Raw genomic sequence first — 12,351 nt, 5'->3', positions numbered from 1 at the left:
TATACCTCCCCTTAGTGTGCTGATGAATAGGATGTTGTAAATGCATTTAGGCATGTACGTAACGTGTATGTAATATTTGCAGTTCTCTGTTGCTTCGCTTTGCTTTTTTTTTTTTTTTTTTTTTTTTTTCCAGTTGGCTTCACTCGCTTGGTAAGTAAAGACACAACTACTTTACACAGTTTTATAACACAGCTTGATGAGGCGTCTTGATAGCGCGTGGGCTTGCCGCGCGAAACACACATGCGTGGCTCGCAAGTGTTGTTCGTCTTAGGGGCCGCTGAGGGGTGCGTCCACCGCTTCTGATCGCTCAACCTTTTCTCTTTCGTTAACAGTAATAATATTCGCCTGACTCGTTCATACCTTTTAGCATAGTTATCCGTAATATTCGCCTGACCCGTTCATACCTTTTAGCACAGTTACCAGTAATAATATTCGCCTGACCCGTTCATACCTTTTAGCACAGTTACCAGTAATAATATTCGCCTGACCCGTTCATACCTTTTAGCACAGTTACCAGTAAAAATATTCGCCTGACCCGTTCATACCTTTTAGCACAGTTACCAGTAATAATATTCGCCTGACCGGTTCATACATTTTAGCACAGTTACGAGTAATAATATTCGCCTGACCGGTTCATACCTTTTAGCACAGTTACCAGTAATAATATTCGCCTGACCGGTTCATACCTTTTAGCAAATTACCCGCTTGGGCGCTACTCCGTGACGTAGCAAACCGGGTGGTACTTACTGGCGGTCTGCTTGAAAAAATTTATCTCGCTGGTTTTCCCTTCAGCAATGTCCTTCGTAATGCTGAAATAAATGTCGTCCAACTTGGCCTGTGAGTTTCGGTCGTCCTCGGGAAATCCCCTAACCGCTTTAATGTTCTCAGTATACTTGTTAATATTATCATAATAATAAAAACCATACATACATTCATTCATAAAGATCTGTATAATTTGTCCTTGCCTTATATGTTTGTTATTGACAATTTCTGTATACACACACAAATTGCATTTGACTTTGGACTCATAGTCTTCAATGTCTTCACACTTAAATTCGACATTTTTTAAAATGCTTCGGGCGTAATTTCTGTACTTTTCTATGTACTTTAATTTTTCTTCCATTTCTTTATTTTTTTTTTTTTCTTCTTTTTTTTTTATTTCGTCAAAATTGGAGATGGTACTGTTTCCTCTTTGGGCACTGCTACTGTTCTCATCAATACCGCTCATGGGCTCGTTCAACAAATTTATTTCTCTCGTCAACAACTTCTGGATGGTAGCCTTATACATGTCCACATCGCTTGTCGGCACATAAAATGTCTGCTTCAGTTCGGAATTCCTTTTGTCGTAAAAAAGGCACTTGGATATGTTGGACTTCCCACTGACGACCTTGTTCATCAGCATGAGGATGCCAACCAGGATGGAGCACTTCACTAGCATCATCGTTCGTACAGTGGTCGCTTACGTCAGGGGGGGAGGAGTAACACTTGCTTCAGAGTTGGTGGTTTATGCGTAGGAAGAACAGGCGGGAAACGCACTGAGGGGGCTTCCTTCTATTCCGCACAACTTTTGTAGGTAAAGCAGAGAAACCAAATCACCCTAATGGGTATATGGCGGCATACCTCTCCGTCTATCAAGTCGTGTGTGCAGAGTCACTTCAGGGTGGAGTAATTGTACGCGCTGCAATAGGGAAAAGGAGGAGAGTAAAGCCAAATTAATCGTTACTAATAATCAGTAAAATGACCACGTGGGAATGCCTTTTTTTTTTTTTTTTTAAATACACAACACCGGCGCAGTGAAGTAGTTTCACTCAAGGGATATAGTTTCACCACCAAAAAAAGGTAGGAAAACGAAGCGAGAACGTATATATAATATGGAACCGTATCCCTCATATGGGGGAATATACACAATCACAACCATCCACATGTTGGATGACCGAACAAGCAAACGTTTCGTATTTCCTCTTACACAAAAAGTGCAGAACTACATCCCGCGAATGTTATGAACATGAGAGCATGCCCTTAGTGGATGTATTGCTCTGCGGAGATTTATACTCACCTGTTTTTTTTTATTTAATCCAAGGGTTTTCTGCTTTAAAGAAGGGGGGTTCTTAAAATAGTTTATTTTTCTTTTTCTTTTTTTCTTTTTTTCTTTTTTTTTTTTTTTTTTTTTTTTAAAGTTCTTCCCTTTTAAGCATTACATTTGTGTGGCATAAAATGGTTGGAGAAAAATACGAAAATGCCAAAAAAAAAAAAAAAAAAAAAAAAATGCTACACGGAGGGAGAAAACCAAAATGAGGGATGCACATAACAAGAGTGGTGCGTGCACGTAACGAGCTTGAGGATACAAATCACCAAGCGCATGTGTTTTATTTTTTTACTTCAGAAACGGGAAGGGAAATACATAGTGTTCAGCCCCGCCATGTTATACCTTCCCCAGGCCTTGATGCATTAAGGGCGAGAAAATTTCACGCTCATATTGTGAACCTATCCGCATATAAAACTTTACACAACTGCAAATGCACAGTGACAAGCAATGCAGAAACAACTATCCATGTGGCGCAAACCGCGACAAAGGGCAAGCTCTCAACACAAGAGAGGGGACTCCACCCCCCAAGTGTAAAAATGTAAAAGCCCGCAATTCAAAACCAAGTCGAGCGTGCCATTTTATTAACCTCCCCCGATAAAAGTTGGGCGGCATACCAAGCGAACCCGGTACACCTCTCTTCGTTCAGGTGTCCACGTGTTAAACTCCCACTTCGAGGAAATCTCGCAAGGGTGTCGACGCAGCGATGAAGAAGGAATAATTAGCAGTGTAAAAAAAAAAAAAAAAAAAAAAAAAAAAAAAAAAAAAATCTTCGCACTAACACAGCGCACCTTTTGATGGACACTTTTTTTTTTTTTTTTATTTTTTTTTTTAAGTGGTCCACTGGGCACAGCATACAACTGGATTGGAAGCCTAACTGTCACTGCGGTTGATATTATTATTTTTTTTTTTCTCTCTATCTCCTGTAGACTATGTCATTTCCCAATAGGCAATGCGCAAACGGCGGGGAGATAACATGGGGGAGAATATCCGCAACCATTAATTGAACAAACCATTAGTACAAACAACATGTTGAAAAAGCTCAGAGAGTTTCTCCCTTTTCAGGTGAGCCATTTGCTCTTCAAAGGAAGGTGGTACAGAAAAGAGAGACAGGGGATGATATATTTTCATCCGTCCTGGCAAAGGGCGGAAAGCGTGCACAAGTGAGTGCGTCTTCACGTAGGAGGATCGCATTGCCACTCACGACGCCAGAAGTTTCGCGGTTCACAAAAAAAAAGAATTAAAAAAAAAAAAAAAATGAAAGTAGAAGAAAAACAAGTAGCAAACGCGGAAAAAGAGTTAACAACCGTATGTATGTATGTATGTATGTATGTATGTATGTATGTATGTATGTATGTATGTATGTATGCATGTATGTATGCATGTATGTATGCATGTATGTATGCATGTATGCATGCATGTATGTATGTCTGTATGTTGGTGTAGCTACTGCACCCTCTCGTGCTGTCGCGCGGACCAACGTAGCCGGTCTAGGCGATCGATCCGCTAGACTGCTCCGCGCTGGCGCCGCAGAGGTGACATCTCAGAGAGCACGAAAAGTGATGGTTGTGTTCGCACTTGCTCAGCCATAATGCTTCACCAAGTGAGGCGAAATCTCTGCCGCCCTCGGGTAGTAATTCCTCCTGTTCCTGTTGATGATCGGTTTGATGATGATTAGGTTGGTTTGCCTGACCAGGTTGGCTGGCCTGACCAGGTTGGCTGGCCTGACCAGGTTGGTTGGCCTGACCAGGTTGACCGGTTGGAACAGCGTGTCGATTCTGGCGCGTCGAATCGCCACTCCGCTTGCTCCGGGCGCACAACTTAGTATTGAAGGGGTGCGTGTGGTCCACCTGGAAGTTCACCACGAGCCCCTTCTTCCTCTCAAAAGTGTATGCTTCTATTTGCCTCTTTATCCGCCTCTCCGACACATGACAACTGTTACTAAAGAGCGAGTAAGTCTCCGTCATGCTTTTTAAAAAACCAATGAGAGGAGGTCTAACCACCTTTATCTGAAGCCTTCGATACTTCACCAGAAGTTGCTTGCATATCCTTTGAACATGTCGGTGCGAGCTTATGTTTATCGCAAAGAACACTACTTGATTAAACAGGTAGCTAAAAAATGAAACTGCATCTGGGTGTGTGTGTGTGTCTTCGTCTCTTTTTTTTTTTTTTTTTTCTGAAAGTAGGCATTCTCCCCAAGTTGTGTAATGCCCCTTCGGTCCAAAGAGGTGTCCTTCACCACGCTCATCCTGTGCACCATACCCCAGGTTGTCACAAATACTGATGAACCCCTTCACACACTCATTTACAATGAAAAACAAAACGTACTCGTTAATTCGGTCATTCTGTAATCTGTTCCTTCGCAGGATAAATATCAACATGTAAATGTAAAGGAAGATGACATTGTATTCGGTAGTGAGAAAGATGCGGCATGCCTTCACCAGGCGTTCTTCCTTTCCGTCTACAACTTTGTCGATCCGTCTCGGTTCTTTTATTATGCCCTTCCCGTTTTTGTCACCCTTGGAGCGCTTCATTTTAGACCTGCCACCCCAGCGAGGAGTTTTCACCAAGTAGCCCTCCCACGTACTCCTACTCTCTGCGTTGTTTAGTTGGCTTAGTAGGTTACTCAAAAATGAATCCCTCTGTGTGACACTTCCTCCTAACCCATCCTCCTCCTCCTCCTCCTCATCATCATCATAACAAACATGATCAGTATGACTGGCGTAATCACCTTTCTCATTCCTCCTTGCGAAAAATATCTTGCGGACCATCTTCTTCAACGGCATGGTACATAAATTGTATACATCGATTCGACTGCAAAAGCGAACTGAGTAGATATCCCCGTATGTCACATCCTGCGGTACAAACCAATCTTCCTCTCGACTGAATGCATTTTTCAATTTTAAAATATTCTCCTTGATCAGCTTAAGACACAGATCGATGACACATAGGAATTTTCCTTCCATTTCGTACAAATGGAGAAGGACATTTACATTCGCATGCTTTTCAAATAGCTCCTTGTATTTACACACATGTACATATTTCACATACTTGATGCATCTGTACACCTCATCCTTTTTGTATTTACAGAGGAGAGTTAGATAGGAATAAAAAACTTTTTTCTGGATATACCTTTGGATTATGTTGGGCATACGAGCCTCATGTAAAAGAAGATGATATACTCTTTGCCTCACCACATCAGAGAAGCTTTGGCATCCAATAAGCGTCCTGGTGAATAGTTTACATAGACACATTAGGTGTGTCTTCCTCCAAGGGGATTGGTTCTTCGACTCTCCTTTATTTATGGTGATGTGCGAACCAATTTTCTCTTCTCCTCTCCGGAGAATCCTCACCGTGTGGTTGTGAAAAAGTACGTAGTTCTCCAAAATGTAATTCACAAACAAGTCGTTCATAACATCGACATGCTCCAGGGCATCTGCATAAAAGAGGTACCCACGGAGCCTCCTCTTCATCTTTCTCTCTTTAAAAAAGAAAAAAATGTTCTCAAAAATGTACGCATACATATTTTTCCACTCTTCCTTACTTCTGTAATGATCCATGATAACATCATACCGACCAAAGTGGTGAAGTATAACCAGATAGACTGCCTCGCACTTTCGCTCGTAGCTGAAAAGAAGGATATACTTGAGAAGCTTGTCTACCTTCTTCCTGCTGCATCCATTATCAATTGTCTCTGTGCTGATATGTGGATGACTACCCTTCTCCCGTTTCTTTCCCCCGGGGTATCGCCCCCTCTCGTGCAACACCAACAACCTCTTCACGTACAGTAGCAAAATATACCCGTAGTGCCTCCTGCAAAACTGAACATAAAAAATATCTCCTTGGTTATGCTCTTTTTTTTTTCTCCCCCGACCAGTTATACCCTTCCCGGAAGGTACTCCCCCCGATGACATGGTACCACTTGATATTCCTCCCGGGAATGTCGTCCCCCCTTTTTTGGAAGGAACTCTCTTAAAGGCGCATCTGTCACCATGTACCTCTTCTTGTATTTCATTCCCATCGTGGTAAAGGTACATATCACCACCATACTGGCGAAATATATCAGACACATTCACGTTGTATACCTCCCTTAAGAGATAGTTAACCAAGTTGCACCAGGGAGAGAATGTCTTTTCAACGTTCTTCCTGATATCCCTCTTCTTTATACGTAAGTTGTTCTTCTTCAAATTAAAGGTTCGAAGAAAACTTGATTCTTTCACATATCGCCTGACCCTGTTCAGGTAATTTTCATTCGCAAAGTGAAAACACTTTTTCGTAAGTCTCTCGAAGCGACGTTTTCTTACCATTGGATTCTTTAGACTCTCCTCGCTTCCCCCACATGATAGGCGCAATAAGAAGTTAACAAAATACACACCCAAGGAGTAATTAAACGAATGGTCATCACAATTCCTCTGAAGAATGAAAAACAGAATTAAGAAATACGTTATCGAGCTAGCCATTTCTTTCCTATGTTTGTTCAGGTAAAAAAGTTGCAATATGATCCACCTAACTATGCCGAGGAAATTCTTCTGTACATGGATGTGTCTCTCTGCTTCTATCACATATGTCAACTTCAAACACAAATCACGAGCATGGTCATACTTCTTACAACGATCAACTGTTATTAGCACTTCTTTATATATCTGGACGCATGTCTCTTCTGATAAATTATTCTTCAAAATTTTCTTCAAGTATATCATGTAGTAGAGAAAAGTTATGACCATGTGCAGGTAAAAATTGCACAAATTACGAACCAACATGTTAACAATATCGCAGTTTTCGATGAAGTCATATTGAAAAAAACTTCTGTTTAATAAATAAAACGTATCCTTCAATGATAATTGCATAAGTAGGAAGATGCCACTTTTGTCCAGGTTAAAATAGTCGTCCATGTGTATTTTCTCCGTACCCTTTATGTCTGAACAACGGGTGACTCCATCTGCGCTTCTACAGGTCGCTGAGAGGAACTCCAGGAAGCTGCCCCCACCATCAACATGACGATCCCGATCGACACCGCTGGAGACGCACCCTCCCACCTGGCCGTCTGCCCCCTCCAACAAGTACCGCCAGAGAGACAAAATCGCCCGGTTCAACGTGCAGTGGTTCTCCCTTTCCACACGAAAAGGAGAAAAGATGAAAAATACATTTTTGTAATTTAAAGGATCCTCGAACTTGTAACTCGCTTCCACCTTTGCATGGCAACACCGAAGTGTGATGATACCCTCCTCCAAAGGAACTGCGAATCGATTCAAGCTGATGCTAAATGGTACCTTGAACGTGACGGAGAACACATAATCAAAAAGGAAATACGAGTGGAAGAAATTCCTGTACATATACATGGGAATGTAAATAGGGAATTCATCACTCTTCAAATTGTTGCACCTACAGAAGCTATAGAAGAAATTATTTTTTTTTCTGATAAGGTAAGAAATGAAAAACTCGGCTGTGGTCGTCTTGTCTTCACTGTGTTTGTTGTAGATGAAGGCACTTAGATGAATTGGCAAGTGGGAGATAATGTCTTCTATATCCCCTTCCAGGATTATGCTTTCAAATAGACGGAAAAACTTCTCCACTATGCAGACGAAGGCATATATCCTCTGGATCTTCCTGCAAATGTTCTTCGCGCCCAGGTGGTGCAGGTACAGGTGTGTGTCCAGGTCTTCGCACACATCAGCACGTTCACCAACACTTTCGTCGGCACGCTCATCGGCACGTTCATCCACACGCTCATCGGTACGTTCATCGGCACGTTCACCAACACGTTCGTTGGCACGCTCATCGGCACGCTCATCGATACTATCGCCGCCCCCTCCCAAAGGTGAAAATACCACCTCGATTAGACGCTTTTCAGTCAAGTGGTCGCCTCTCAACCTCCCCCCGACGAGACCGCAAAAAAACAAAAACACATCGTAACATGAATCATCGTATTCGGAGAACATTCTGTAGAGCCTTTTGAAGTGCTCCGTCAAACTGTACACCAACGAGGGGTGAGCTATTCCAATCCTCTTCCGCAAGATATACTCCTCTATCAGATGGAAGTAAATATTTTCTGCATCGAATCCCCGAAGTAGCTTGAACATGCATTCGTACAGGTTCATGTTATATTGCACACTAATTTCTATGCCCAGAAGACACACTCTCTGTAGTTCCTTCATACAGTTATGTGAGATCACTCTTCCATTGATGGAGATGTATCCCCCTTTAGGGTGAAGTACCCCCCCCCTCTTACCTCCTCCAACAGAAGGAAGTGACAACCCCGTGATATTTTCATCCTCATTTATCAAAACTTTATCATTTAATGATGCCCTCACCGATTCAGATATGGATTCCTCTACCGATGGTGAGGCAGTAGATTCTGAAGATGATCCTACAGTCTCACAATTGTGGGATACCTGATTTGACATGTGGATTGGCACATGGTAGATGCTGTTCCGTGGGTCCATCCCAAATCTGTTGCCTTCTTTTATTATATCGTTAATTCTCCTTTCGAAGAGGAAGTGGAAGAGAGGCTTCAGTGTCTCCCTCCTCTCGTCCTCGTCCACCGGGAAATCTGTCAACACGCAACATTTTCCCTGAGGGGGCAAGGAGCGGAGTGACAACAAAAATTGACGAGATGTAGTGACGACATGTAGTTACGATATGTAGTGAGGACATGCACTGACGACATGTGGTTCCGACATGTAGTTCCCACATGTAGTGACAACACACCGCGCAACAGTGTGGTACTGCTTCCTCCGCCAACTTACCTTGTACAAGTGCAGCATCAGCGCCAGCAGCAAGCCATACCTGTGGTGGATGAAAAGCACATAAATCAAGTAGACCAGAGAGTTCACCACCACGAGGTCAACGCGCTCGCCATCCAGAATATAGATGTAGAGGAGGTTCACGTAGAAATGGGATACTCCCTCGGCAGTGCCACTCACAATTGTAGTATCACCGGGACCCATACCACCATTTGTGGAACACCCTTTTAATCCACTCTCCTTTGCTCCACCCCCATTGAGTGCATAAAAAATGCGTCTGGCCACTTCGTCGTCCCGATTAATCTTGATTAATTTTACCTTCACCTTTATGGCATCTCCGTAAAATTCAAACGCCTTCCCCTCATCATGTATCTTGCGACACTTGGCATCGCTAATCTTTTTACTAAAAAAAAACACCAGAGTAAAATCCTTGTTCACGTACACCAACTGGAATACGTACAAATGCTTATCTCCATAAATCACCAAAATATTATTTCGAACGGTTCGCATAAACTGCACAGAATGATTCATCACACATTTCTTCCGAACGATAATTTCATTGGAATACTCCAATATAGTTATTCTCCTTCCGTAGGCTAGACAAAACAGATTGTCTCCATCGAGGGGGCACAGAAATGGAATGTAATGCGCCGATTCGGAAATACCCATCCTGGTTGCCCCATTAACATATGGACCATCTACATGGGTGCTTCTTTGGATAATCTCCTTACCAACGATATCCCCCTCTGAGTTAACCTGTACAACGAAATGAACCTTCCCACTGACCTTATGATGAACAGACACTCTGTTATTGAAAGAAAGTATGATCCAGTTGTTAGAAAAGGATACACTCAAAATTCGTTGTCGAAATCTGATATCCTTAACGATAGTGAACAGGTCATCCTTAAAAAATTTGCTATTCCTTTGAAGTAGGAAAAGGTTGTATTGACTCACATGCAGCATCCTCTTCTCACTGTGGAGGTATGCCTCTAACACTTCCTCCTCCTTCAGTGAGGATCCACTTCTATGTAAATAATTCCCACTAAACTTTATCTCCGTGGTTCCATTTATAAAAAATATTTCGTACACAAATGTACCTGCCTCTGTGCATATGCACAAATGGTTCGATACGTTCAGGTGGATGCTCTTGATTTTTTTCCACGAGGCATCCTTAATGATGTAGAAGGGATATGATCCCCAATCCATCTTAACCCTTTTGCAGTTGGTTTCGAACCCACTGCATGTTAAGTCGTCCAGGTATTTCATCAATTCCTCTTCGTTCGTAGTTTTACTCTCCTTGTCTTTAAAAAAAATGAACTCGTTCAGACTTAGCACCTTCTGACTGAACACATGCACCTCGTCATCTTCCCTTTGCAGACATACAAAGTGGTTGTTACATGTGAAGCGGCAAGTGGGAGGAACCCTCCGTGGGGTCATTGCCCCCTGACTGGGTGAAGCAGTAGCCACCACCGCCACATGGTCAGTAGAACCATCCCCTGAGGTACAACCCCACCCATCAAACACGTACACATTTTTGTAGCTCAAAATCTGCATGCACTTATCGTTCCTCCTGTTGCAGACCAACTTACTTACATTCCTTAACTGAGAAATTTTTGTATTTCGTATGGTGCACTCCGTGTATAGAAGGTTTGCGATATCCTGTGAGGAGGCCACTTCTGTCTCTACCTCCACGCAGTGTGTGTCTGGCATACTCGATGCTTCAAGACCCATGGTTTTCTTTTCACTTCCCTCGCTCCCCCCACTTGCGCGCTCGTAGAGGTACCTATAGACCACCTTCCTCATGCGTGTCTTTATTTTCGTGAGGTTGTACTTGTCCCTCCTTAGAAATGAGTGTAACTCCCTTGCGCTTAGGTTGAGATTTCCTCGATCTAGTATATTGCGCCTCTTCACTTCACCATGGTGCTTCACTTCACCATGGTGCTTCACTTCACCATGGTGCTTCACCTCACCATGGTGCTTCGCCTTCCCACTTGATTGTTCGTCTCCCTCCTCCTCGCTCGACATCCAATCATCTCCCTTCCCCGAATCCTGGTTGATTATTTCGTCCGCCTTCCTGTAGACGATTCTTTTTTCTCTCTCGTCGAGGTTCTCTTCCATGGGCTCCTCCTCGCGTACTCTATCCTCACCATGCATAAATGAATCATTACTTTGGCCGATCACATCAGGAAGGAATATTTCATCCTTTTTGTAATCTTCGTCGCTCGATGCTACATCCCCTTCATGGTGCACCCCCCCCACTTCATCTGAACTCTCTCGAGTCGATTTCCATAGACCATCTTCACTCCCGTATCTGCGGCGCAAGTAGGGGGAACAAGCATCTATTCCATCTCCCTCCAGTTGGATATCCTGTTCTCTCTTGCTGACACCACATGGTGAATTATTCACTCGGGGGTTCATGTCTGCATTTTCCTTATCCGGGGGGGTTAAAAATCTGCTCATTTGCCCTTTGTGTGGATAAGCAAGTTTATTACTCACTGAATAGAGAGGAGACTCACCATTCGAGTCGTTCTCTTGAAATAACGTTGTAACATGTTGCGTTTTTCGCCTGGGGGAGGATTCTCGGTCGATTCCTTCCTTCGTCCTCTCCCACGCAGTTACCAATTCTATCTCAGCTACTACTTCACCTTTATCATTCTGATGGAGACTCCCCCCTTGGTGCTTCATCCTGCTTGCACATGTGTCGCCCGTAAATATTTTTCTTCTACTCTTAAAGGATCATTCCTCTGGAGTTAAATGCATGAAATTATCTCCCTCTTATTCATGTAAACAGTTGGAACTTCCTTTGGGCAAGTCCCTCTGCAACACTTGTCGTTAAAAAAAGGGGATGTCTCTCCCCTCCTCTTTTCCTGCTCACTTCCTTCATTGAGGGTGTTTCCCTCATAGTGGTCATTTATTCTTTTTCCTTTTTCCCTTTTTTTTTTTTTTCTTTCTTTTTTTTTTTTTTTTTTCCTTCCAATTATGTGTTACTTTTAGCGAATATTATTTCTTCTTTTTTTTTTTTTTTTTTTTTTTTCACAATCCCATTGGGCATTTTTCATCATATCCATTCGCGTGATGGTCAAGGGTGGATAAGGTTCCCACTTGAACGCTGAGCTCTTTTCCTTTGGAGGAACTGCACAGATGATAGCATTTCACCCATTCACTCGACGTAGACCCTTAAAGAAAGAACATTCTCTTTTTCTCTACCCCTATCCGTATCCATATCTGTTTCCATATTCATATCCGTATCCGTTTCCATATCCCGCTTGTCCGTCACCCTCCCCGAGATTGTTTCTACATCACCCGGAGGAAAATTCAAAAGCTTTTTTTTTTTTTTTTTTTTTTTTCTTTCCCCAAGGGATAGCTCCTTTTGGCTAGTAACAAGTCATTCAATTATGTATGAACATGTGCAGGTGAAATGGAAAAAAAAAAAAAAAAAAAAAACATTCCAATTTGTGATTTCGCTGGAAGGGGAGCAGGACACACTTAAATGATACCAAATCAACATGGGGCAATTCATTTATG

The 12,351-nt window shown here is 42.6% G+C and overlaps 2 protein-coding genes across 2 annotated transcripts; both read right to left on the bottom strand.

Moving 5' to 3' along the window:
- Positions 1 to 712: 712 nt before the first annotated feature.
- Positions 713 to 1,441, bottom strand: PKNH_0316500 (conserved protein, unknown function; the record flags this gene model as incomplete). The annotated part of the gene is made up of 1 exon (XM_002261095.1): positions 713 to 1,441. The coding sequence occupies one exon, from the start codon at positions 1,439 to 1,441 to the stop codon at positions 713 to 715; it is 729 nt and encodes a 242-aa protein (XP_002261131.1).
- Positions 1,442 to 3,573: 2,132 nt separating this feature from the next.
- On the bottom strand, positions 3,574 to 11,511 carry PKNH_0316400 (conserved Plasmodium protein, unknown function; the record flags this gene model as incomplete). Its single annotated transcript, XM_002261094.1, has 2 exons — positions 3,574 to 8,655; positions 8,830 to 11,511. 2 exons carry the CDS (start codon positions 11,509 to 11,511, stop codon positions 3,574 to 3,576), a joined length of 7,764 nt encoding a protein of 2,587 aa, XP_002261130.1.
- Between the last annotated feature and the right edge of the window lie 840 nt (positions 11,512 to 12,351).

Source organism: Plasmodium knowlesi (genome assembly GCF_000006355.2).
Source record: "Plasmodium knowlesi strain H genome assembly, chromosome: 3".
Taxonomy (NCBI): Eukaryota; Apicomplexa; class Aconoidasida; order Haemosporida; family Plasmodiidae; genus Plasmodium; species Plasmodium knowlesi.
The sequence above is the reverse complement of the archived record's forward strand: the minus strand, read 5'-3'. Positions and strand labels throughout refer to the sequence as shown.